Below are 27,551 nucleotides of genomic sequence, written 5' to 3' on the forward strand. Positions count from 1 at the left end.
GCTCAGCCCCCTGATTTCAAAGTCAGTTGCTAGGAGTTCTGCTAGCCCACTTGTCTCCATGAGGGCAGCTTACAAAGCTGTGGTCGGGGGGGCCACCCTGTCTCTGCAGAGTTTTAAGTTCAAAGTATGGGCAGGGTGTGGTGGAGCCACAATGGAAAATACAGGGACCCAGTGTTAGCAGCAGCTGAGCTGTCTGTCACCATATGAAGGCCAGGCATATAGGAGACTGGGGAGATTCTGGAAGAAGGAAAGAGTCATGTAGAGGAGACTGCCTTGTTGGACTGGCAGAGGTGCGAGTCTTTAAGGTTGACTGAGACAGGAAAACCAAGATGGGGTTGAGCGGGGAGATCATTATAGCTGGAGCCAAGTAGTGAAGGCAGAGTAGGAAGAGATGACACGGGAGAGGAAGAGGTCAGGACAGATTTTATTCCAAATGCCATTGAATAAAAACCACTGCGGAAGATTTTTAATCAGGAGAAGGCAGTGGTCTGACGCCTCTTTAGGGCTCACTCTGGATCCAAGGTGGAGAAATGCATTGTATTTGGGGCAAAAGTGGAAGCAAGAAAAGCCCTTTGGAAGCTGTTGTGGAGAATGTGGGGGTGGTGGCATATATGAGGGACAGGGCAATGGAGAAATGTGAAGAGATGGGATTCAAGGGCACAGAGACAAGACAAAGGGGGAGGGGGCTTGTGGCGAAGTTAGGTGATCTTGGTTACTCCACTTCTAGCCTCAGCTTCCTTTTCCAAGCAGAAGTACTATCGACTTCACAAGAGTTCAAGTCTGACAAGTGTAGTGGTAAATAGTATTGTTTTTGCTAATCTGGATTTGAATTTCATGTCTGGCAGGTACCAGCTGTATGACTTTATCCGAATCAGTTAATAGTAGATTGTAGCATTTGTTGAATACTTGTTTGTGTTGACCAATAGAATCCTCCCCAGCATAAGACACTTACTCTGTTATTCCAGTTTTTTTGGGGGAAGGAACAATAATGGGGAGAGAAAAAGTCATTTGTCTGAGGTCTCAGCCAGGATTTGTCTAACCACCACATTCATTACCCTAGCTTTTCCATGCTGAAAACTGGGATAACAGTAATACACTTTTAGGTGTGTTTGAGAGGATTCAAGAGGTGGTTGTAAGTTATTATTTAAACATTATTATCATATTTTGGGGGGCCTCCTGAGTTTTGCAGGGAGAAGGTATCACATGGAAAAAAATCTTTTTCGATTAAAAAAAAAAAGACCTTTTAGATGAGGGGAAAAAACTGCAGCTGTTGGCTCCTCAAAAGTCAGTTGGAGATTGGCTGTAGGGGCATGGCTTAGAGATCCTGGTGGGGCGGAAAAGGAGAGTTGTTCAGTCGCTAATTCATGTCCAATTCTCTGCGATCCGTGGACAGCAGTGCGCCAGGGTTCCCTACCCTTTACTATCTCACAGAGTTTGCTCAAACTCATGTCCATTGAGTCATTGATGCCATCCAACCATCTCATCCTCTGTCGACCCCTTTTCCTCCTGCCCTCAATCTTTCCTAGCATCAGGGTCTTTTCCAGTGAGTCAGTCGGCTGTTCTAATCAGGTGGCCAAAGTACTGGAGCTTCAGCTTCAGCATCAGTCCTTCCAATGAATATTCAGGGTTGATCTCCTTTAGGACTGACTAGCTGGATCTCCTTGCTGTCCAAGGGACTCTCAAGAGTCTTCTCCAACACCAGAGTTCAAAAGCATCAGTTCTTCTGCGCTCAGCCTTCTTTATGATCCAACTGTCACATCCATACATGACTGCTGGAAAAACCATAACTTTGACTGTACTTTGTCGGCAAAGTAATGTCTCTGCTTTTTAATACGCTGTTTAGGTTTGTCATAGCTTTTCTTCCAAGGTGCAAGCATCTTTTAATTTCTTGGCTGCAGTCACCAAGCCAGACTCGGGGGGGCGGGGCCAAAACCTGAAGTACGAGCCTAGAGGCGGGCACCGGGGGGAAGGGGCGGCGCTAGGATCCGCGGCGCATGCCCAGTGGTGCTGACCGCTCAGCCGCGGCTGCCGGCGCCACCGCCCACTCCGGGCTGGCCAGCGGCAAGCAACCCGGGAGCAGACTAGGGCCCGGCTGGGCGAGCGCACGGCCATGGCCCCGTGGCTGCAGCTCTGCTCGGTCTTCTTCACGGTCAACGCCTGCCTCAACGGCTCGCAGCTGGCCGTGGCTGCAGGCGGCTCCAGCAGAGCGCGGGGCGCCGACACCTGTGGCTGGAGGGTAAGGAGAGGACAGCGCGTTTCTCGCTGTTTCCCAAAGCGCGGGGGGCACAGGTGCTCGCCGGCAGTGGAGCCCACCCCGACTTGCCTGCTCTCCGACCGTGGCGTGCGCGACAGGTCTGGGATCCCGTCTGCTCCCGCCCTCCTGCCTCCCTCCCGGGGCGCGCGTCCGGCTGCCCCCGGCTGGGTTGAAAGAGGCCGCCCGATCCCCGGCTTTGTGTTGCTAATGAGGCGCGGCCACGGGCTGGGGTCCGGCTCCAGGCGGGCGGGCGAGAGGGGCGCCCGGCGGCGAGCGGGAGGAGGGCACCCCACCCTTTGTTCCAGGCCCGGGACCTCAGGGCAGCGCGTCCCCGGGATAGGGTCCTCCGCACTGTCCGAATGAGGGGCGCTTTGGAGCGGGAGTCGGGGGAGGGGTCTTCCCCCGCACCTCCGGTTCTCAGCTCTGCAAAGGTCTGGGACCGCCAGGCAGGGGACCCTGAATGCTGGGGCAGGAGTGCGCCCCGTTCTCGGGACTGCTTTGTTCCTTCTGGGCCAGGCCACCTTACCCCACTTTCACCCCAGCCCAAGACTCCTGTTTGCTTTTGCCTTCAGTCCTTTGCCTAGCGGATGGTCTCTCAGATGACCCTCTCGTACCCACGCACACCCCGACCCCGCTTGAGTTGCGGATATTTTTCATGACCAAAGGGAGTGAGTTTCTCACCTCAGTCAGGTGTCTGAGAGCAGAGGGGCACCGTTGTTCGTCCTGTGTTTGGAGCCATCTGCCCCTAATCATGGCCTCTTGGACGCCATCTGAGCGATGGGACATGCGGAGGGGGTTGTGCTTCGACAGCTTGCCGTCCCAGCTCCCGAGCAGTGCTCCTGGGCTTGGGGAGCTCGAGGACTTGGAGACTATCCATCTGACCCCGGCTCCCCTCCCACCCAAGCCAGGCTCAACCTGGCGTGTGGGCACTCACCGCCTTCAGCTTTGTGGAGAGGACACCGGCTTTGCACTCAGGCAGCCACGATCATGACCTTGCCTCTTTTCCTGGGCAGCTTTAAGCCTCGATTTCTTCACTTGGAAAATGGGAGTAAATGGGGATTTCCTAGTTTCCCTAGCACTGCTTCTCTGAGGGAAGGGTAGGGGATAGATCTCTCAGAGCACTGTTCATCCACCTCTTGTGCGGTACTGTGAATGGGCCTCAAGCAGTCACGGCCTAGAACTGACACCTCTTTAGGAGCGCAGGCTGGTGCCTTCACCTCACTTTGCCTTGCCTTCAAAGAAACACAGCAAGGAAGACTAGGGACCAGCTGGGTAAGCTGAAATGTCTTCAAACCCAATAGCTGCAGTGTAGACAGCTATAATCCACCTTCTCACGAACCCCATAGTGAACAAAACCTCCTTATTTGAATAAAACATCGTATTTTCCTACTTTGCCCCACTTTAGTAAAATACCGCTATTCTTTTTTCCCCAGTAGATACCAAGTTTTCCTGTTTTTAGGTTTAAAGAATTTTCCTTAAGACTATCCCCACATTAACTTGCCAGTCTTTAAATTTTTTAGCTCTAAACTGATATGTTGGTGCTTGAGCAAACAGCATCACAGGCATTTTGTTCTGGTTCATAAGATGGCATAGGTGGATCAGTGTACTTTGCTGTTTCTCTGCAGTTGCCCAGGTGGCTTCATGTGTCCATGCACCAACTGGGTGAAGTTTAATGCTGTGGGTATAGCAGGTCCCTAAAGGAGCCGAGCTGGAGGCTTTGTGCTCTCAGAATCTGTTCTCCCCTTAACCTGCACCCACATAGTTTTAATGGTGGCCCTTGCTCCAGTGGCTTCGCATTCATGCTGGAGGTAACCTTCTCAACAGCTCTTAAGCTAGGTCCCACAATCCTTCCCTTGGGGTCATCTTCATCTACTTCATAAATGAGCATGGAAGTCTCAGGGTCACCTCCCGGATTCCGGGCCGTCCCCAACCTAATACCTGGTACCTTCTTTCCTGGACTTGCTCTTTGATGCACGGAGCCCAGCTCACCCACCTGCCTCACATACTCACCTTCCCAGCCTCCACCTGCCCCTCCCACCCTGCTCCTTAACTCCTGTGCCTATGACGCTGCTGAGGGCACCTTCTTCCTGGGGTGCCTTTTCCTCCCCTGTGAGCCCCGTGGGCCCAAGACTCAGCTCAGGGGATGCTTCCTCATGGAGGCCCTTGCTGAATGCTGTTCCCCTTGCTTCACCTTCTCTTGCAGGTCCTTGCCTTTGGCTCTCACCAGACTGCATTGTCAGTATGTGTTCCCATCTGTGTCCTCAGACTAGTCTCCTTAGCCAGGCACTTAACCTCCTGTTGGTGGGCTCAGGGCCTGGTGCACTGTAAATCTTGGCTGAACCCAATTAGACCCTGCAGTCTTCCTGCTAAATCCTGTATTAAGTGATAGATTTTAAGAAGCGGGCGGGGGAGGGATGAAGATCAGAGCAGCGGGCTGCAGTGTCTTCCCCGCAGCAGGCTGTTGTACATGCTGTTCCCGCCTGTGTTCCTTCTCTTTACACCTCCCCTCTCAGCTCCAGCATCACTTCCTGCAGGAAGCCCCCTCTCCCCCTACCTCCCTAGGTAAATTTTTCCAGAAGTTGCTTTGTTAGAGGGCTGGCCTAGTAAGTACTGATGTACAGCTACTTGGGTCTGATTTGTGTCCGTGTGACCTACCTGACAGTCGGTGTTCAACCCGTAGACCTTGGTCTCAGTTCTGAGGTTGCTTACCGTCTATTTGGGGCCATGCTCACATCTAACAGTAGGGGGTTGATGCTGTGTGATGCAAAGAAGTGAAGGCTTCCTGTGGGTCTAGGTCACACAGAACCTGGAGGGTAGAGGCACAGCAGGGCAGAGAAGTGAGCCCTGAAGGAAGTGCAGGATCTGGGTGCTGGAGAGGAACTGAGCGATTGACTCCCTGCTCTCGAGGGAGCGGGTGTTCAGGAACTCTTGCCCCTGCAAGAATGTGTGTTTTCCCAGGACTCACAAGGTGACTGGAGCCAGCTAACCCTCAGCAGCTGTAACCCTCCCTTTGGGGTTGCTCTCAGAGGAGCCAGCCTGGTTTAAGTGGTCAGATTTCACAACCTCCCGTTATTAGTGGGGCAATTAAGGGGCTGATACCATCTCAGTGTTTTAGAAATGAGTTGTGGGCACACTTCCTCGACTGCTTTAAAAACAGAGTCTTTTAGGGCACTTGCCAGGTAAAGTTGCCCTTTGAGTAACACAGTTTTCTCAAAGAAGTAACAAGGTGTAAAACTTCCGGAGGGGCCAGCATCCTCTGGATGATAGCCTCTTGATAGTCTTAACGGCTTGCTTCTTGGAAGTGGAGTGGTTGTGTTTGTGATATGTAATTATATCAGTCACTTGCACAGAGGTTCCCGCTAACCCGCCCTGTCCTTGCCTTGCTCATTGTTTTAAGAAGCCTACACATGGAACAAGGAATTAGAAATCTATTCCCACAGGTTTTTATTCAGCGGCTTTTCCTGCAGTGGAGGAGGAAGGAACATTTCTTGCCTTCTTACCTAAATGGGGTACCCCTTCCCTGGTCTATTATCCCTGAAACTCTATTTCCATTGCCTCCCCTCCCAAAAGTCTGCTTCTTCAGGAATTCAGGAAGCCAGAATGCTGGCATCGTCTTTACAATGAAGTGCAAGTTTCCCATTTAAGGCAAATACTTCATCTCAAAAGGTAGGAAGAAATAGGGTGGTACTTGGAAAAGAAGAAGTTGCAGCTGATTAAAATTTAGGTTCTTGATAAAAGTCCAATCCAAGAACTCTCCTTGGCCGCGAGCCCAGCCATGTTTGTTTAATTCTGAATTGGATGTGTTTTCATTCACTTGCAGCTCGTGGCTCTCAAGACTGCATCTGATCTGCCTGTCCTGTGCCTGTGTTGTCCATGTTACACATTGCGTCTCTAAGTTAAATATGACTCAGCCTTGGTTGACACATTTTCAGAGAAACATTTTTATAAGAAAGAAGCGTGATGCTTTCTTCCAGCCTGCTTTGCTGTGTTAATTGGGAATCCTCTGGCTGGGGTCCATCTTTCTTGAGCAGCCCTCGCTTCCCATCCCTCCCCCATCCGACCAGTGGACCCAGTGCCCCTGCAGTGCCTGAGGCATTGTGCTAGTTATTAACTGGGGTGGGGGGCGCAGCGGGGGGAGATTTGGAGGGTACGGCTGGGTGAATGAGCCCAGCAGCTAAGTACTGGCTGAGGCACCATTTCCTTCTAGACATTTCTCAAAGTGAAATCCAGAGCCCTTCCAGTATCAGGATTGCCTTGGGAGCTCATTAAAATGCAAATTCAAGGCCAGTGAGACCAGAATGGGCATGAGATGGGTGGGGTCCAGGAACTGATATTTTAGCAAATTCCTCTGATGCTCTTAGCGGTGAGAATCACTGCTCTAGGAGACAGGACTTCTGTGATGGCAAGGAGGAGGTGAGAAGCCACACTGTAAACATTTAAAATCAGAGCTTGACTTTAGATTACTTCATTGGACCTTTAGAATGGAAAGTGGAGACTTGGTCCAAGCCCTGGAAAATGGCAGGGGTGAGGCTGGCTGAGGGGTCCTGGGGAGCCAGTGGTTCCGGGGGTGCCTCTGGTGGTGGGAACTGAAGAGGAGGCCGGGGGTAAAGGGGACCGACGCCTCCACTGGATTCCTCCCCAGAACAGCTGGGCCTGTCTGGAAAACAGTCTCAGGAAAGAGTCGAGTAGGGTCCAAATCATATTCTCAGCCGTTCAAACCTTTCAGACAGCTTCCTTACAAAGGAAAGAACTGCTAATGCTTTTTTAAGTCTTTATTTTAAGTTGAGTATTTCTCATGCTTCATTTGGCTTAAAATGTATTTTTTTTTTTTTAAGCTTTCAAACTCTCTTTCCCTCATCAGTCCCCAAGCTTTTCACATACCATGCCCAGCAGATGTCTGCTGCCGCCGAGGCCATCCCATCAACAGGTAGCTGTTCCTTTCATGCCTTGCTGCCTCTTGTGTCTGCCCCTGATGGATGGGTTCTTAGGCTTCTGGAAGCTCGGGGCCCCTCACCCTCGATCTGTAAAAAAAAAAAAAAATGGGATGAAGCAGGGGTTCAGGTGCCCTTAGAACTTAACAGGCTGGGCTGGGGGACAGGTCTGTCTTTGGAGCAGACCTTTGTCCAGCCACCCTAGACTGGCAGCCAAGACCATTTCTATTTCACATCCCCCCCCAAATCTGGAAGTTTTCCTGACCTCAGCGGGCCCTGGGGACCTGTCTGTGCTGGTGCGGCAGGCCCCATCTCCAGGCAGCCTGACTTGCCTGGGCAGTGGGGGGCAATGTCCTCCTGGGCAGTGTTTGTCTTTGCTGCTGGGATGTTCTGAATGGGCCTGACACATGATTAGGTGACTGATGGCCCCACAACACATTGTCTCCTCCAGGGCCTGGGGCCTTTGAAGCTCTTCCCTGTGGGAAGTAAAGAGACTATTTGCTCTATTAAAATGCCTTGGTATTTCCTCTGTTTAACCACAGGCCACTTCCTCTCTGCCACTCTAAACCCGGCAGGGCCACCGGCTGATTGAAAAGACACAAGCCTAGGAGTGATCACATCCTATTGAAACAGATAGTCTTACTGCAGATTAAAGCTGGGGCAAGAAGAGACCAAATATAAGAGGGATTCCTTGAGATGCTCCTTATCTTGCTCAAATTTAGCCCGTTGATATCATTCACACTCAAAGTCATGAATGCATTCGTTTTTGTTTTCTTTTTTTTTTTTTTAAGAAGGAAATCCTCCTAAGTTGTAACCAGATGAGTTAGTGTGTGTTTCATCTACATAAGGCAGGTTAAAGTGATTTGATCCACTGAATTTCTCATTGTGTGAGTTGGGAATGCTTCAGTGTCTGGGAAGGGCATGATGTCTGTTCATAGAAAACCATACTTGGCTTATTCTCTGCTTGTAGAGCCTGTCTGTTTGTTCTCATGTGCTCAGAAACCCAAGTAAGACGTTTATAGCTTAACTAATACCAAGAATATATCTGGGGAGACTGTCTCTCCTGCTTTCCCGAGCAGTATCTTGAGAAGGTTTAATTAATAACACCAGGCATGAAACTAAAAATTGAACAATTGAAAAATTACCTACAGTAAACAAAGACTGAAATTTAAACTCCATCCGTACCCTGTTTCTTTTGAAGGGGCCCAAAAAGGGAATGACTAGTGAGTCTCTAATGAAGACTATTATTTTAACATTTGCAACTCCATTGTTCAAAGCATCCAGGATAAAAACAGCTTTCCTTTTCTTTGGTTCCTTGTTTGGAAATGTTGGGGAAAGGTGGATGTAGCTAATTAAGGCTACACCATTTAAAGGGGGGGCTTAATAAGTACCAGCTGTCCTCGACAAATCAACCGGGTGGATGACAAAATAAAGATGTGATGTGAACACACATGTAATTCTCTTCTAAAACGGAAGTTGGCCTATAAATTGTCTGATTTAATAGGGTAAATGAAAACTACCTCTACTATGCACTTTTGAGAAGCATTTGTTTTATATAAGTAAACCCCATGTCTTATTTGCATAAAGCCCGTGCATTAAAAGTTGAAAGGGCAGTAGATGGCAGGTATTGTGGAAAGTTTAATACATTGTAATTCTTCTGTCCCTTTCTTCACTCTAAACCTGATCTTAATAGACATTAATCATGAGGCTTTTCATTAAAATTACCACATTGTGGGGAAGCTTGCTTGAACTTATCAGAAATGCCTATAAAATTGTAGTCATGACCTTGAAAAGAGAATTTGGAAATTGATAGCATTAATGAAAATGTTCAGGTGGAAATTTACCTTTTACACATTAAATGAATATTTCAAATGAATCCTTTTAAATCATAAGAGATCAGGCTTTAAATATAGCTTTTTTTCAAATTTGAAAGTCCTTTACTCCCTTAAAAACTAGGAGTTTTTCCAAGTGTTCTGTTTTGTCAGTTTTGTAGATTTTTTCCCCCCATTGAATGGTAACCCTTTAAAAAAATGCTGGCTATGGCCCCAGACTTCTGTTCTGAGCTGGACTGTTTGACTTGCTAGTGGGAGGTTGATAGGGATAGAGGGAGGGTTTCCTTGGAAAAAAGAGGTACGTTTCCCTGAGACGGGCCATATGGTTCTCTATGATTTTATTCTGTCCAGGTGATTTCTGGTTTCTCTTCTGAAAAGCGTTTCTTTCCCTTTTATCTGAGGAAAATACAGTGCAATCCAGACGAAGTGCAGGCGCCAGCGGTCAGCTTGAGCGTGATCCCAGCTGAGTGACCGCGTGTCACCTCCATCCTCTGGGGGGAGCACGTTTGCCCTGGGTGGAGCCCAGGCACTCGCACGGTTATAGGATTTGCTGTAACTGCTCCCTGTCTGCAGTTCACAGAGACGTTTGGAGTGAGGTGGCAAGAGCAGCTCCTCTGTGTCAGGCCATGGTGTAGTACTGTGGTTACATTTTCTGGGGAAGTACAATGAGGAGTGGGACCAGGCTCCTGGCTGCAGTGGCTTCCTACCCAGGCGTGGCTGCGAGGCCTGAGGGCTCAGAGACAGCGAGATGCAGGGAGCTCCCCCTCCTTGCTCTGCCTGGCACACTCCCCCAGAGTAGTATGAACCAGGGTCCCTGCTCTGCATCCCGGAACATTCCGCCTGTGCATTTGCCTTGGCAAATGCCTTGCCTTGCCTGTGGCAAGCAGGGTGATGAGGAGCTTGTGTTTGAGTTGCTGCTTGGCGCCTACCTTGCAGATTCTGGCTTTGTAGCTCACGTCTCGGTTGATCCCCAGGAACTCTGGCTACTTATTTTGCCTCAGTTTCTCCTGCTTTGGAGGAGACTCGCCTTTCCCTGGGAGGCTTCTCCACAAAGGCCCCCCAGCGTCCCCTCGTGTGACTTTCACCTTTGCCAGGAAGCCTACCTTAAGTGAAACCAGACCCCCCACCCCCCACCGCCGGCCTCCCATCATGGCTCCAGATTTAGTGAGGGTGCATCCTGCCTTCTGCAGTGATGCAGTCAAGAAGGGGAATCTTGATCTGTTTATGAAGAAGACAGTTAATTTGGGTGGTTCAGAGGAGGCTTTGGGGAAGGGATTAGACGGCTAGACGGCTAGAGAAGATGGACTTCGCCCAGGGGACTTTTGAGCAGGGCCTCTGGCAGGTGGAGCCGGGAGGTGAGGGACAGTTTGGGCAGAAAGAAAAATGTGAGTAAAGCTGGAGGAGGGCGGCTCCTTGGAGGCGGTGGGGACAAGAAGACTGAAGATGGAGGCTGGGAGTAGATAAAGGGGTGTGTTGAATTTTGCCCACATATGCACCTGTCAGGAATGGTGACGCTTGGAAGGTTTCTCCAGCAGCCGAACGGCTTGGTAGGGGTGACCGTCAGCGACCTTCATTCCTTCATTCATTGTGTATTTGGTGCTTTCTATGTGCGAGGCCTGGTTTCTGGAGCTTAGATTGTAATAAGGAAGACAAATAGGATAACAAACTACCAGAACCCGACCACTGTATTTAAAATAGCAACCACTACTCTCTGTTGCTCACCATTTTTTCTTCACTCGAGTTTTCTCCATAGAATTTTTTTTTTTTTTTACCATGAAACACGCAGTATTTTCTGGTCTGCCTGTGTGTTTCCCTTGCTCCCTGAGGGCAGGGCCTTGATCTGTTTTGCTTCCTGTTGTAGCAGGAGATCAGCAGTGGCACACAGTGGATTCTCCCTCTGTTTGACCAAGTGCTCTGCAGGAAACCAGGGGCGATGAGAGCAGGCAATCTTGGGTGGCCTCTCTGAGCAGGTGTCATGTAAGGCGAGCAATTGTATTAATCATGACAATGTCCTCTGAAGTTCTGATTTTCTTTTATCTTTTAAATTTTGACTGGAGTATAATTGGCTTTATTTATGTTTTCTTAACATTGGTGCATCATGTGGCATTAGGTGCTGAGCATCGCATAAAAATACACCCGACTTCATCCACACTGCGGATTGTTGGCACCGTGTCCCCAGTACTGGCCAACCGCTGGGCTGGAGGACAGGTTCCCAGGGAACAAGAGAGGCGGGGACCGGGGCTGGTCCTGGATGGCAGTCACACTTAGGAAAGGGTTGGATTCTTGAAGAGGGGATGTTTGGACTGTCCAGGTTACACTGCACTGTGAATGGAAAAAAAAGTAAACAAACAAAAAAGGACTGCTAAGGGCTAACTAAACATCCTGGTTTTGGACTTCACGAAACAATGTGAACGAGATGACCCTCACTCCCTGGCAGCAGCCCTTAGGTGGTATGTGAAAACTTGGTGGTTTTAACAGAGAATCAAGCCTCATTTTCCTTTGGTCCCCCTGGGTTGTGAATGCCTTTCATTTTCTGAAGTCACCCACCGGTCCATCCAGAATCAAAGATGTTCTTTGCCTTCTTTCCAGGGCTGTGGGTTTGCCGGCCAGCTGTGGTAATGAGTTTCTGCCCAGCTTTGATTTCCATGCCTTGCCTCCCCGTGGGAGGAACTGGATATTTCTGATCTTACCTCTGCTCATATTCAGATCCAGCCAAGCAATCAGTGACTTCCCGGGCTTTTTTGTGGGAGACTGTGGGAAAAGTCCTGGTTGGCTGGCTACGAATTAATGAAATCCTTAGAAGGCTTCCCTAAAGATAGCTCCTGTGGTTTAAAAAAAATAGCATTGCCTTTTTTAATTTGAAAAAGAGGTCATGGAGTTTTACCGAAATTAAGCAGGGAAAATGTAACATCTGGTTGTGCTGCCTGAAGACCGCTGTAGGGGAGCGGGGGCGATGGGTTCCCAGTGTCCGATGTGCCCAAGGTGCACGCCACCCCGGTCTCTCAGGGATGCTCTGGATATGTAGCCTGCTCCTTTGTTCTCCTCCCTGTGTTTTCAACCTCAAGACACAGAAATGCTATCCTGACATCTTTTCAGTTGAGCACATTTCCTACTGAGCTTTATTCCTTTTGCTTATAGGGTCACACTCCCCCTACCCCCGCCCTTTAAGTGCATAGTTTTCAAGTTGGAGATTAGTATAATCATTGCCTTTATCTCATTAAAAAAAGATGGGGTAGATAATGGGAGAGAGCTTGGGTGGAAGGCAGGGGAGTTTTAAAGAGCTGTTCTGAAAACTGGAATTCTGATAAGAGGAGGAAGAGAATGATAAATTGCAGACAAGTTTTAGGGAAAAGCATAAAGGCATTTTAAAGGGACCTGTGCCTTTTATAAAGGCAGAAACCGAAATTATCTTAAATGTCTGCTGTGTGTATATACCGCCCCCCACCCAGTTAAGTGAATAATAAGTCACATTACTATGTTTTTAAACAATTTATGTCAGTTCTGAACCGATTCTGTATTAAGACTTTATATTTGGGAGCACACATTTTCTGAAACTAAACTGGAAGGCGAAATTGTTGCCGCCCAGTGGCCATGCAGACCAGCAGTCACTCGTGCCTGGGGCTTCCCTTTGCTGCACTCTCTCCCCCGTATTTTGGATTCTGAGAATTTCAAACCTGTAGAAAAGTTGAGAGAACAGTGGGGTGAACACCCATTTCCCCTTAGCTGAGAGTCACCAGTGCTCTGCCCCCGTGTGCCTCAGTTGTCCCCCAGTGTGGTTCATGGTTTCTTTCTGAGTCACATTCCAGGATTCAGACAAGAGCCATCCACGGCTTGTAGACATACCCCGTCTCTTTCGTCTCCTTGAATCTGATGGAGCTCCTCCACCTCTTTTTTGATCTCTTGTAGCATATACATTCTGAAGAGTCGGGGTCACTTGTGGCATAGACAGTAACACAATTTGAATTTCTGATTGTTTCCTCATGACTAGGAACAAGTTAAAATTTCACAAGATCTCTCTAAAGGTTCAAGTGTGATGTTGTTGGATTTTAGGTATCAGTAGGTAACAAACACAGGTGCAGTTCTAGCAAAGAGCAAAATGTGTTTTTTCTACTTGAAATTATTGCACGTAGAGACCTTTCTAATGATTTAACCCAGTTTGGTCTTGTATTACTCATTCTTTTTTTTTTGTTTGTTTAATTCAGTGCTGTACAGAAAGACTTCTCTTTTACTTTATTGGGAGTCCAAAGAAATGGCAAGGTGTCTTTTGCACTATCTTGTAATTTAACTTTTTTCCTTGAAGACGATCTGAAATCAGCTGTGCTCTCAAAATTGAGAGTGTCGCGTCCCAAGAGTGCTTAAGGCTTTTGCCGCTCACTGGGGTTTGTTTCAAAGAGTTTTAGATGTCACACTCAGCGACTGACCAGGAATGAGTTCCTATTATAGCTTCCGCTTTGGCCTGGGTGAGTTCATGGCCGAGTGCTCCCTCACACCAAACTCAGCCACTTCTTTTCTTTGTGCTGAGAAAACATTGAACTTTACTTCCAGAAAAGGCCACTCCACTCAAAACATGTCCTTAAAATCAGTTTCCAGCCTTCTCCTTCTGTGAGTACATATTGCCTGAATTATTTTATTAGAGACCCTTAAGAGAGTTTATTTGTTTAACGTGAATTACTATCTTCTACCTCATGGCATGCCTTTATTTTTTATCCCTACCCTAGATTTCAGGGCCAAAGACACAGAAAATTAATATTGATTATTTCTCAAAGTAAGTTAAAATGTCAAAAAGCAACAAGTTGTTATTCTCCCAGGGTACCAGGGAGACGACAGAGACAAAACCTCCATCTTTTATTCATAAGTACAGGGAGCTGGCGAGAGTGCAGGCAGGCCTGTGTGCCCGGCATTTGTTCAGCTTTCAGGACCAGGCCTCCTCCCCTGCTGGCCGTGAAATGTCATGCCGAGATGCAATAGTGGGACATTCAGCGTCCAGAGAATGGACTGCAGAGATTCAGTCGCGCTTTTCATTTTATTTTCTGGCACAGAATCCACAGTCGCCTCTGTGGCCTGACAGCCAAAGGGCGGAGAAGGATGGCTTGGGATGCTGTGCTAGAGTATACGCAGGGCACCAAGGCGGCCAGGGTGCACCTGGGCAAAGGGCGGCCGGCCGCCTTGCTGAGTCTGGTGTGCTCTGCTCAAGGAGAGAGAATGCTAGTTTCCATGGATCTGCTCCCTTTGGTTTTGGTGGGGGAGGAAGCACAGAGTGCTTTCCAGTTGAGAAATCACTAACCATCTCTGTGTAGAGGGCAGCCCTGGGGCGGGGAGCTGAGGCTGGGAGGCTCTTTGGACTCTGATGTTTTCTTTAGAAAAAGAGAAATCATGCAGCATTTGCTAAACAGGCTTTAGAGCAACAGTTTTCAATTGAGGGTGATTGGGGTATCTCTGGCAACACTTTTGATTGTACTGGGAGGGGTTTTGCTACTGGCATTTAGTGGGTAAGGGCCAAGGATGCCACTAAACATCCCAAAGTGCGCAAGTCAGCCTTCCCCAATAATGGCCCAAAATGTCAGTAGAGCCGAGGTTGAGAAACTCTGATTTTGGAGTCCCGTTTTAGTATTTGAATTTCGCAGCTCACTTAGCCTTATAACACTTTTTAACTTCCTTTCTGTTTAATAGAAGCTGCTGGTTCTATAAATCTGCACTCAGGATGAATTTCCATTACAGTCTCTAAGACATATGATTAAACTATTGTGGTGCTCCATGAAGATATGCCCTGAATGCAACTACTATTTAAAATGCAAAAGACGGTGGGTTTTTTTTTTTTTGCCATAATTTGATCAAAGTAGCATAACCTGTGCCTCTGTTTTTGTTACTCGCTGATGGTCTGTGGATAACATTACATTTTTTCAGCATGAAACCCAACACTTCAAATCCCTAAAGCAGTCTCAAATTTATGGTTAATAAAAGCATTTATTGTACTGGATGTCATCTGTTATATCACTCTGGGGCTAGAAACTGGCAAGCAGTGGACAGGAAATATTTTCATTTCAAATCGCTTCAATCTTATGGTCTAGGGGCAAAAGTGTCTGATTTCAGGAAAGCCGCGGTGAATAGCATAGTAATGAATGCATTTTTAGTTGATTAAGCAGGCATTCTCTCCCTTTCAGTCTTCTCTCTTAGGCTTGGTGGGGCTAAATAAACATGTGATCTTAAATGATAGCATTTCTTGGGTTGGCCATTCTTCTCCTTTGATCATCGTAAACTTTTCAGAGTGTTTTCCAGGAATCCTCAGCAGGGCAGGAGAAAGCCAGGGAGAAAGGCTCGACTCAAGTGTTGACCCTCCTTGTAATTGTTTACTTTACGAGCAGAGGAGGTTTTCTGAGATGATGCTGACTCTTCCGAATTCCTCTTTAAAAATGGAATCTAGTACTCTGCCCTCAGGATCACAAATTTAGGAGGAAAAAAAAAAAGCCTTGTGATTACTTTTTTTCTTTCTTTTCAAAGGCTGCAATTTTATTGTAACTTGAGTCTTGATCCCCCCACCACCATCAAGTAAACAGGGTAAAAAGGAGAGTTCCATTCAGAGGCAGCTCTGAGTGGTGATGATGTATCCAGGGTGAGAGGTACCTTTGGTCCCTGCTGCCCAGCGCCTTTGAACGTGTTGTGTAAATCATTGCTTCCCCTGAGCCTTGGAGGTAGACGGATTATTTCTGATGTGGTTCGGTTTTTTCCAGATGAGGATTCCAAGGCACAAAGAGCCAGGAAGGGATTAGGATGGGAGGCCACGTGACTCAGAGAGGCCTCTCTCCGCCAGAAACCAGAGCCATAGAGTTCTTATCCTGTCTCCTGCCCCCAGCAGGCCAACTTGCCCTGCCTTCCCAGTACCCAGCCTGAGATGGACATCAGCCATGTGCTGCAGAACAGCTCATGGGGGTGGGAGGAGAGCAAGACTAGATACCAGCGGGTGCTCTGCAGAGAATTAAACCATGATTAGGCATTTGCCCTGGAGGTTCCCAAAACCTGGCTGAACCCCAGAAGCACCGGACGGAGGAACATTCTTGGGGGTAGGTGGGGGTGGGAGATTCCGGGACTCACCCCAGATCTGCTTAAGTGGGATTTCCCGGGGAAGGCCGGGAATCTGAGGTTTTTTTTTTAAGCTGCCAGATCAGTGATTGCCAGGATTTTTGGGGGGTTGGGGTGGGGGTGGATAGAGGGTTTGACTACAAAGGGGCAGAACAAGGGGATTTTTGGGAGATGATGGAATTGTTCTGTGTGCTGACTGTGGTGGTGGATACACTGATGTATGCATTTATACACCTAATTATATATTTATACACGTGTAAACTCATGAAACATCTTTCCCCGCAGCACTAGCGGTAAAGAACCTGCCTGCCAGGGCAAGAGAAAAAAAGATGGAAGTTTTATTCCTAGGTCAGGAAGATCCCCTGGAGGAGGGCAAGGCAACCCACTCCAGTATTCTTGCCTGGAGAATCCCATGGACAGAGGAGACTGGCATAGGGTCATAAAGAGTAGGACACAACTGAAGCAACTTAGCGTTCACTCATGCATACATTTATATGTGTGTAAACTCCTGGAACTGTACACCAAAAACGTCCATATTTACATGTAAGAAAAAATGCTGCTCCAGTGAAACTGAGCTATCACCGAGGTGTCAGGTGACGAGTTTTCTAGCTGTGGAAGAATGCCACCTGGAATTGCAGAGGCAGGCAGGCAGATCCTATCAAGTAGAACTTTGTGTAACAATGTACGTGTTCTTCTCTGCACTGTCCATTTCAGCAGCTGTTCACCATGGTGGCTGAAATGTGGCCAGCACAGTTGTGGGACTGAATTTTGAATTGTACTCAATACCTGCACATAGCTAGGGGCTGCCTGTTGGACCGCTTGCCTTGGAGGCAGACATTGCCATAATGGGGGACTTTGGCTTTGTGCCAGCTGGACACAGGGCCCTGTGCTCCTTCATGCTTGAGGAACAACAGTAAGTCATCCCAGGTAGAGGGCAGAACAGGCACATAGGCTAGCCGTCTGCGTTGGTAAGGGCAGAGGAAAAAGGAACTTTGGAAAGAACAGTGATGTGAGGTGGGCCCAGGCAGGGAACAGTCTCGCCAACTGGAGGAATCAGCTTTTCTTCCCATATGTGCAGAAGTCTGGGCCAACTGTGGGCCATTTCCTGCCCCAACTTCCCAACCTCATTCATCTTAAAAAGACACGATAGTTAGCATGTTCCTTAATTGAGCCTCTGTTTTGTACAGGAAGCCATTGGAGAGTTCAGGGGAATGATGTGCGGATAGGGTTGGGGGTGCTTCTAGCTTCACTGGAGGTTTGCTGGGTCCCCGTGTCAACCTGGACAGGGTGTGGTGAAGAACCTGCATGGGCATATCCTGCTCCTCTTTGGGGAACGAGATCCTCTGAAGAGGCACCTGGGCACAAACCTCCCACCTTAGGCACCCACCACATGGCTTCCATCTCAGTATGTGTTCAGACACTCTTAAACCTGTCTCCCCACCCGCATGTATTTATGCTGTCTTAAATAGCGTTACTTTTCCAAATGCATTATAAGAGTGAGATTCTGAGAGTGTGACCTTTTATTAATGCAAACCAAATGGTGACAGAAATAATGTTCCAATTTGTCAACATATTTGTTCTTAAATTGGCTAAATGGCTAACAAAAAAATTCATGAGCCACAGGTTTTTATAAATAAGGAGGTTTTGTTAATGTTACATTAAAAGAGGGCTTACTTGAGAGCCTAAGGGGGTGGTCTTTTTTTTTTTTTTTTTAAGAAAGGGCTTTAAAATTAGAAGAGCTATTTCTTTATTTTTATATGAAAATGTCACATCTTTGGATCAGGAAGAGAAGGACATTCTGGATCATAACGTCTTTGAGCAGAGGTGCCTTGTGTTGCTTTTATTAATTGGTAACTTCAGTTTAATGCAAAAAAAAAGGCATAATGAGCATTAAATGATTCTTCTTCCACTCTTGAATACATAAACACGTCTTGATGCAGAGTTGTAATCACTGCATTTTTTAATGGCTAATTTTACTTTTTTACTTATGTTTGTTTTCTGACGATATTTCCATGTTTTGGTGTAACGGAGTTCACAGACTTGTCACTCTTTGTGGCCATATCTCTCCTTGTTGTATGCCCCTGCCCCTTTTATTTCTCCTGTCCCCCCACAGATGAAGCACTCGGGCTGTTTCCAGGTTATTGCTGTTATAAAGCTGCTATGCATATCTTCATGCAGATTGCTTTCCTGCCCTCCCACCCCTTGCCATTTTGGTTTGTTTCCTTGGCACATAGTGTTTCTCAAAGTGGAATTACTGGGGCAGAGGTTTTATAGCTCTTACTTCACATTTACCAGCTTGCCTTTTGTAATGACTGAGCCAGTTTACAGTGCAGACTTGTGTTTTGAGAAGAGGACAGATTTGGTCCACAAATCCCAGCTCTGCCTTTTGCTACCATTTATTGTGACCTGGGCAATTTTATTCATCTGTAAAATGAGTTAATAATAGTTTATCTCCCAGGATTGTTTTGAGGCTTAAATAAGATACTGTTTTAAAAACATTTAGCTCTGTGCCTAGCCACGTAGTAGGTACATTTGTAATGATTGGTGGCAGATGGCTTTTAGTGAATAAGTGTGCTCGTTTTTCCACATCCTAAAAAACATTGACATTTATGATTTTAATTTATATTTTGTTATTTGAATGGCACTGTATTTGTTTCATCCTGAGTTTACTAGAGTGGGACTGAGTCTTTCCACCTTCTTATTTACCTTTGGAGTAAGTTTTAGTGCTTTGTGTGGATGAAATATTGCTCAGTAAAACTATTAGGGAAAATGTTGATGTGAGTACATGAGGGTTTTAAAATAAGAATATTGATTGAGTGAATCTTTTGGGCGTAATAGCTTATTACGAAAACAGCAGAATCTAAGTATTTTCATGGGAGTTCTATCTGTACCAGTAATTTGGCTGGCAAACCTTTCTTCAGACGTAGATTTTCCAAGGCTGATTTTGGATTGATCACACATTTCCTGTGAATCGAATATAAATGAATCTTGTTTTACTGGAGCTTTTGTGCATCCTGATCTAGGGCTAGAAGTCACTCTGTTAGACGGTCTCATATCTGTGTGATCTGCGAGATGAGAGCATCTCAGGCCAACTGACTATGACTGTCGACAAGGTGGGTGACCCTCTGACTCACAGTTTCTTTACTTACACAATGGGGCGGTCAGACTAGAATTATTCTAAAGAATTTAGGGATTGCTTTTATTGAGATAACTTGAACTTTTAACTCAGAGGGTGTAATTTTTCTATCCTTCCCATTCCATTTCCTTATTGAGTTGGTCCCATCTGTTTCCATCTGGATTCTTGCCTCTTGCACCTGGGTGTCTGTTTTTGATCTCTTTTGAGAAAGAAACACCCAGCCTGTGGCCATTTTTGCAGCTCTTTCTATAATAAAAGTAGCATTTGTCCTCCACAGAGGTTTTGATTTTTTTTTTTAATTCATACACAGGGAATTCCCCAGCAGTCCAGTGGTTAAGACTTTGTGCTTTCATTGCCGAATACATGGGTTTGATCCCTGATCAGGGAACTAAGATCCCACAAGCTGTGTGGTGGGGCTAAAAATTTTTTTTGCATACAGGTTGCTTTATTTCTACAAAGTGTGTCCACCCCATCAACACCTCTGTCATTGTTGATTTGTGTCTGTTGGTGTTTACCTGGAAGTGCTCAGTATGTCCACCTGCCTCCATCCTTCATGTTTCCTGTATACTTGTCCGCATGGCCAAAGACCCCCTCGCATCTCTTGTTTTTTTTAAACATTACACTACTGTTAATGATTGCTTTCAACCTACTTAGTCTTCTGGACCAGGAGCTTTTAGGGTCCAATCAATCACTGAGTCCATAAACAAGGGCACTGCTTCAGACTCCCCGTGAGCCCTGAATTCCATCAGGGTGTTGACAGTCCCGGAGGCCTGGACTGCTCTGTCATCGACTGTCAGGGGAAGAGAGGATTTGGGTCTGTGCATAATAGTGGCAGGGGTGGGAGAGGGCAGCTGCAGATAAAAACTGACCAGAGATAAGAAATAGTTTGTTTGGCAGAAAGTCTGCATGTGGGTAATTGCAGAGCTGAGAGATTAATTTTCTGTTTCTCTCTTACCCCCATTTGCATTGAATTGTCTTCTTTTTGAAGTATAGTTGATTTACAATATTATATTAGTTTCAGGTCTACAACGTAGTGATTGAGTATTTTTACAGATGTTAGTCCACCTAAAGTTATTAAAATAATAGTTCTCTTCCCCGTGCTGTGCATTACATCTTTGTATCTTGTTTTATACCTAGCTGTCTCATTAGGAAAGCTGAAGATGTGAAAATAGTGACATGCATGCCCTCACCAAGGGATTGCTGTCGACTTGGTTTCCATCCAGGTGGTGTCATCCTGAGTGGTTGCCACCTGCCCAGGTTGAAGTGGTGTTGCTTTAGTGGGTCCTTGGTGAGGGTCCCATGGATATGATAAAAATATTTCTGGAAGAGTGGAAGAAGTAGCATTTAATGTCCATTAAGCAACCCCCCCCCCCTTTTTGCATTAGGCTGAAATTACCAATTCATAAGAACAACACAAGGAAACTCTGCTTGACAGTGCTAACCGGCAGGCAAGGAGACAAGGATGCTTGATAGGCTGCTAGGAAGCTGGTCATCTCCACAGGGGTCTATGACGCAGGTGGAAGGAGGAAAAGATGAGGAGAGACTGGGGAAGAGGTCACCTATGCAGAGGCCAGAATGGCCTACTGCTTGAGGACAGTGAGAAAGCTTTCTTGACGAAGAGCCTTATCTCCCAGGGTCATGCCCTCCGGAAGCTCTGAGCTTAGGAATGATGACAGGATGCCCTGGGAAGGTGCTGGGTGGTTTTAAACCCCCTGCAGCAGTGATAGAGCAGTGTTTTAATCCCCTGCAGAAAGGACTGAGATGTGCCTGATACATGATGCTTGTACCTCTGAATACCCTCACTCCAAGAAATACGGCTTGGTTGTGAACACTTTCCCTGAACCTTTACCAGCACCCCGTGATTTGATGGTTCCCTTCTGTAGCCTGTAACTGGTGGTACTCTGCCAGAAAGGCACTGGACAGGATGGCCAGTGTTTGGGGTTCACAGGCACTCTTGAGGGTCTCCCAGTGCCACCAGCTGGTTCCTCACTGAGTGAGTTGCTGCGCTTTGGTGGTGAGACTGAGGATGAGGGGAGGCATGGGAGGAAGGGGGCAGTCTCCTTGGGATCTGCTCCTTACTGGGAACTTGTTCTCTTTGTTCTGCTCTGGGCTGGTTGAAGCTTCAACCCTTGCAGAAAGCTCTGGCCTGGGTTAAAACATCTAGAAATAGGCTTCATACCTATGGAAATTGAGAAGGAGATAAATAATAGGGACTGCTTCTCCTGTTCTGATGTGCCTCCTGCCCTCTGTAAGTACAGACCTATTTTAGCTCCAAATAAGTGGTTTGAGAAGCACTCCCTCACCCAGTCTTCACTCAGGCAGGCTCTTCCACCTGAGTGTCACTTCCTGGCCCCTGTCTGAGTCGCTGTTAGACCCTTTGCTACTGCTGCTAAGTCGCTTCAGTCGTGTCCAACTCTGTGCAGCCCCAGAGACGGCAGCCCATCAGGCTCCCCCTGGGATTCTCCAGGCAAGAACACTGCCATTTCCTTCTCCAATGCGTGAAAGTGAAAAGTGAAAGTGAAGTCGCTCAGTCGTGTCCGACTCTTGGTGACCCCATGGACTGCAGCCCGCCAGGCTCCTCCATCCATGGGATTTTCCAGGCAAGAGTACTGGAGTGGGGTGCCATAGACCGTTGGTGCGCTCTGCAAATCCTGGGTGCCCTGTGAATAGGGCTGGATTACTTACTGAGTACAGATACTCAGTCTATGCACGTTAGGGCTATGGGTTAAAGGGGTTTGGGGTGTTTTTTTCTCGCATTTTGGGGAGTGTGTGATGCCAGGAGGATGTTAGTGAGTTGGCTCACCTGCATGGAAGCACCACCCTGCCTACTTGCATAGTGCTGCTGGCAGCGTGCGGGGACTAAGACTGTTCTTCCTGGACCTGTCCCCCTGACTCCTGGGAGGCAGTGGGAGAGTACCCCAGGGCCACCTCTCTGCTGGGGTCACTTGGCTGGGGTCACTTGGCCCTGTCAGGATCGTCCAGGAGCAGCGGAGATGAAGTCCGTCTAGCTCAGACAGTTCCGTGCCTTTGCAAACAACACATTTCAGAAAGGATCCCACCACCACCCCCATGGCATTGTAAGGTGGCGGAAGGAAGCGGTGGCTGACAGCGGAGTTAAACAAACTTGAAGGTAGGTCACATTTTTGACATACCATTTTCCTCCGCCGTACCAGCAGCTGCCCTCTGCTTTGAAAGGGAGCTTAGCTGCTCACATAAACTTTGGCTTGTGATAATGTAAACTATTATTAGGATTATCTTTTTATTCATAATATATGCCTAGCTCTCTGTCTCCCTTATTTATGCTGTACTTGAAACACTCATTCACTCTCAGGACCCAAAAGCCCTCTGAAAACCAAGAAACACTTTATATAATAGACTATCTATTTAAATCTCTCTGTGGTTAGAAAGAACTCTGGGAATGAAATCATTGGGTTGAGGAAGCTTCAAATCTCAGCAAATGTCCAGGTTGGAACTGGAATGTGACGTTGATGAAACATTTCAGTTATAAGACTTTTTTTGTTTTTTAAATGGTTTGTCCCAAGGGTGGTGGTTTTGATACAAAAATGCTTGGTTTTCATTTTGAGAATCTTCAGTTTTTAGTAGAGTCTCTTCTTCCATTTCATCACCACCTGGTGAAACCGTCTGTCACTTGGGACATTCTGGAAGTTAGAGAAGGTCCCCAGGCTCCCAACTGTGGTCAGCCAGAAATACCTCCCTGCATCCTTCAAGGGAGGGAAGCCCCAATGGTCTTGCCTCAGGTGCTCCTGTGTGGTTTGTCAGCAGAGGACAGGTTAGTGAGCAAGCCAAAAAAAAAAACAAACCCCAAACTAATATTCAATTTTTCATAAGACGACTCTCCCACCCTTTTGTTTCTCTCTCCACTGCACCCCAAAGGAAGAAGCAGACTGAATTTTTAAGCACATCTGGACACTGTTTTTGTAAAGCTCTTACCCTGAATTCCCAGAAGGAACGTATTGGCTCCCATCTTTCCAAGCAGAAACTGAAATGACTCCTTTGTTTATAAGTACCGGGTTTGCATCTGTTAATAAATCTGGGAAGAAAGAAGTTGCACTGACGTGAGGGTCCTTAGCCAGGCCGACACACTCTCCTCTGCTCTCCCTTGAAGTCTTTGAGAGGTGCTAACGTCTATGTTTGGCCCTTTTCGGTGGGGGTTGGGAAGCGGGGAGTAAGGGCTCCATGTGTCCCATCTGAAATGACGTTTTCTGCTTTCTTTGACTGTAACAGTGTTGGGGCAGGGGTGCTCTCGCTACCATGCAGTGCCCCCTTGGTGAATGCCATGTACAGACAGTCAGAGTAGAGTGCTCCAGGTCTGAGAGTCCAGAGGTTGGCAATGGAATCCACCTTTCCCTTATCAGATAGTGTTTGTTTTCCTCTGAGGCAAATCTTCTAGAAGGTGATTGTTGCTGAGGAAAGTGAGGCTAATCTTTCTTTAATATCAGTCAACAAGATGTTGGCCTGGAGTTCTTCAAGTATGGGGAGAATTTCAAAACAGCGTGAAACTTTTAAGACTGAGATAGGTATTTGCTATGTTGGGTAGCTTGGAAGTTCCTTTTTTTTTTTTTTTTTGCCCTTAAAAAGTATGTTTACGAATTGAAGCTGTACCTTCTGGAAGACATGAGTGTAGTGTGGCTATGAGGGTCAGTGTTCATTAGCGAAAAGCATTTAACCAGTGTAGGAGTTACTTTTCTTAAAATATGCCTCTCTTCTGGGTATCTGGAAATAAACTCAAGAGATGTAATATTCCTACAGGCCTCTTCTCAGAGATGAATCAAATTTCAGAGATGACCGCACTTCAGCTTTATTCCCCTACTTTTGGGGAAAAACTTGTTAGCCACAAAACCAAAACTGATCCACTTAAGCTTGGCAGTACTATGGATATCTGCCTGTCAAATGGCCCTTAATGATGAAAAATGTCCAAAAGAGGATGGTCTGAAAATTAATATTTGTATTTGTGCTTTTGTGCAAAAATTCATTTCCAGGAGGTTTGGACAAAAAGAATATGCCTCAACTGAAGTTTAAGTTGATAACTATGAGTTGTATCAATAATGTTCTAGCTTATCTTTCCAACTTTTTAAATTTCTTGTTGAATTCTGGGGTATTGTTGTTTATTCTGAATGCTAGCTATTAGGTTAGTTAGGTTCGGGGTATTTGGCTAAAAAATGACCTGAGTGTTGGCTACCTCTACATTTCCAAGATAGTGTCATTTCAAAACTGCCAGAAGATTGTGGTTTTTTTTTGTTGTTGTTGTTGTTTTTAAAACTAATTTAGCAGTAGCTCAGACTATAAACTGGTCTTCCTTGGTGGTTCAGTAGTAAAGAATCCACCTTCTACTGCCGGAGATGCAGGTTTGATCCCTGGATCAGGAAGATCCCTGGAGAAGGGAATGGCTACCCACTCCTGTTTTCTTGCCTGGAAAATCCCACGGACAGAGGAGCCTGGCAGGCTACACTCCATGGGGTTGCAGAAGAGTCAGACTTGGTTGAGCGACCAAACAACAACAAAAATGTGAAGTGCTGAGCAGAATTCGGGGAGTGTCATGATTAGGGCCCCTGTGCTCTTCTCCATAATGACATGGGAGATCGGATGGCTCTCCTGGCAGAATGCAAAGCTCTGATCCTGCACACAAAACCCTGACAGTGAACCAGATTCTTTTAAATGCCTTTTCCAGTGCTAATGTCATTTGTTTTTCTTTTTAAGTTTGCAACGTAAGAAAAGATTTTCTTCAGTTAGTATTTATAATGTGTTCCTACTTTTTTAGAAAACCAGGGGATGGGTCTGAATAGCAACAAAAGACCTAGGAATTTATTTATATGGAGACGCTATTTTAAATGAGCCATCAATATACTTGCTTGCTCAGGGATTTTCGTAATCAATAAGGTGGTTTTAATGTAGAAAATATCCATCCCAACATTCTGTTACATGAAACCTATTTGACATTCTTTCTTTTTTTTTTTTTTTCCATTCTCCGTTACCTAATGGTCTTTCCTGGCTCTTCTTCTACTTTACCAACCCCACTTTTTCTATTTTTCCTCCTCATGGGCCCTAAATGTGGATAGTCCCATCCCACAAAGCCCTGTTCTTAGCCCTTCGTCCTTTTTTGTACCTCCTTTTAATTAGCCCATCTGCCATTAAGATTCTGTTGCTTGACGTCATGGGTGACTTCCTGCCTTATAATCCTGTATTTCAAAAAAAAAAACAAAAAAGGTATTACATCTAAGATTCCCTGTCGTCACCTCATCTTCACTTTTTTTAAGAAAAAAAAGGAAAGACTCCTTCCCTGGGGTTCTCTATATTGCCATAAAATCACTAACCTTCCAGGTTTCCCCAAAGAGGAGCCCTCAAGTTGCCTTTGAATTCCATCATCACCTCTCTATCACATTTGTCGCAAAGGCATGCCAGTTTTTTCCCTTAAAACCGCCTCAGACGGGTCCTTTCATCGTCCCCTCATCATCTCCATCCTTCTCACCTCACGTCTGGACGCCTGCAGTGGCCGCCTCTCCCACCTCCAGTTGTCCCCCTTCCTAATTCTTCCTGCAAACATGGCTACAGCACCGTTTTATTAATTCCTTTGCTGCTCAGAATCCTTCAGTTCCTTTTTTTGTTGCTGTTTTTTTCCCCCTTTTCAAAAATTGTGGTAAAATATACATTTCATAAAATTTGCCATTTTAACCATTTTAAAAAGTGACATTAAGTCCATTCACATTGTTTTACAGCCATCACCACCATTCATGTCTAGAGTTTCATGTTCCTGAATGGAAACTCTAAACCCATCCCCCACCACCCCCAGCCCCTGGCAAACCTCTTATTCCACTTTCTGTCTCTGTGGAGTTGACTATGCTGGGTACCTTGTGTGAAAGGAATCACACCGTCTCTGTCCGTTTGTGCCAAGGTCAGATTTTTAAAGATCGTTTTTCGTCATTCTGATCTTTAGGAATTTTGTTGAAGAGTTGGTGGAGGCTAACAAAAGGGCCTTTGTTTCTGAGTCATCTTCTTTCTGTCTTTAGTGAGCTCTGCTGGGAGCATGGCACTGGTTTATCCCAAGTATAGATAGGACGGTCAGGGTGGGTGGGAGCGAGTGGGAACGATTAGAGAATGCAGATATTGACTCCCACCCTGAGTGTCTATGGTGCTGATTCCAACAGTTAGTGACATTTTTGGCCGTGGAGGGAAGATAGGTGAAAATTGGAAGTTGATGGTACTCTGGACTCCGCTTCCTCCTTCTAAAATGCCTTCCATCAGGCAGGAAATCAGGCCCATGTTCAAAATAAGAGGACTCATTAGAGCTGGAACTCTTATGAGACCCCAGCTCTAACCCTTTCTCTTCTGTCAGTGGCACCTTTGGTCCACAGGCCCCAGGATCTGACTCCTCCCTTTGATTCAGCTCTCTGGTCCTTTTGGTTCATCTTTTGAAGCTGCTGTTTTACTGTCTGTTTCTTGCTCTTCTCCACCCCCAGCCTAGCCCACTGCTACATCGACCCGGATCAGAGGTCCCTGCACCCTTCCCCTGCAGTCCCGCCTGCCACATCAGGCTGTGCTAACGTCTATTAGGCCCTCTCTTTAGGTCTTGCCAAATTCCAAGCTGTGCCACATGTAGAACCCATCCAACCTGTTCTTCCCAGCCCTATGGTGCCAATCCTTTCAGGCTACTTGGGTGTTGGGTCAGTCACTCCAGCTTGCCAGTGTTCATTCTGGCTGGTGAGGGAGGCTCCTCCTCATCCCTGAGGACTCAGGGCCATTTCCCGAGTGTTCACCATGTGGCCACATGCTCCTCTGTCTGCCTCTGCTTGGAAGGGTCTTCTCCCCATGCCCACCCTCTCCCACCCCTACCCACCCTCCCCCTACCCCCCGAAAGTGCGACACGCTGCAGGATCCAGCCAGAGACCTGCCTCCTCTGTGAAAACACTTCTCTGGTGGCTGGTGGGCCTTCCCCTCTCCACTTCCCTGTCTCTGGGCTTCTGTTACTTGGAGCTCAGTTGTATAACTGAGCACATTCATTCCATAAATATAACATTACTGCCTCTAATTTAGTGTCTTTTAGCTTTGTTTTCCAAGACAGATGGTAAACTCCTGGAGGAGCATTGTTCTTCATCACTCAAAAGGACCTTCCCAGTGTAAAGTATATCTCTAGCCCTCAAGGTATCTGCTGATAAATTCTGGGGCACCAGCTAAGTTTTTGAGGCAAGATCCTTTTTCCTCCTTCATGCTACATGTTCGTTGTGATTCTAATCACAAAATGGAGTATACAGTTTTTATTGGTGAATTATTTTATCTCCTCAGCTTGCTCTGGAGAATCTGCCCAC

The 27,551-nt window shown here is 46.7% G+C and overlaps 1 protein-coding gene across 1 annotated transcript in view; it reads left to right on the forward strand.

Moving 5' to 3' along the window:
• The window catches only part of IL17RD (interleukin 17 receptor D), a 65,422-nt gene continuing 39,904 nt past the window's right edge, over positions 2,034-27,551 (forward strand). Inside the window, exon 1 of the mRNA XM_018038412.1 lies at positions 2,034-2,236. Within this exon, the coding sequence (XP_017893901.1) occupies positions 2,111-2,236 (126 nt within the window). The 5' untranslated portion in view covers positions 2,034-2,110. The remainder of the gene's footprint in view (positions 2,237-27,551) is intronic.

Source organism: Capra hircus, chromosome 22, assembly GCF_001704415.2.
Source record: "Capra hircus breed San Clemente chromosome 22, ASM170441v1, whole genome shotgun sequence".
Classification (NCBI taxonomy): domain Eukaryota; kingdom Metazoa; phylum Chordata; class Mammalia; order Artiodactyla; family Bovidae; genus Capra; species Capra hircus.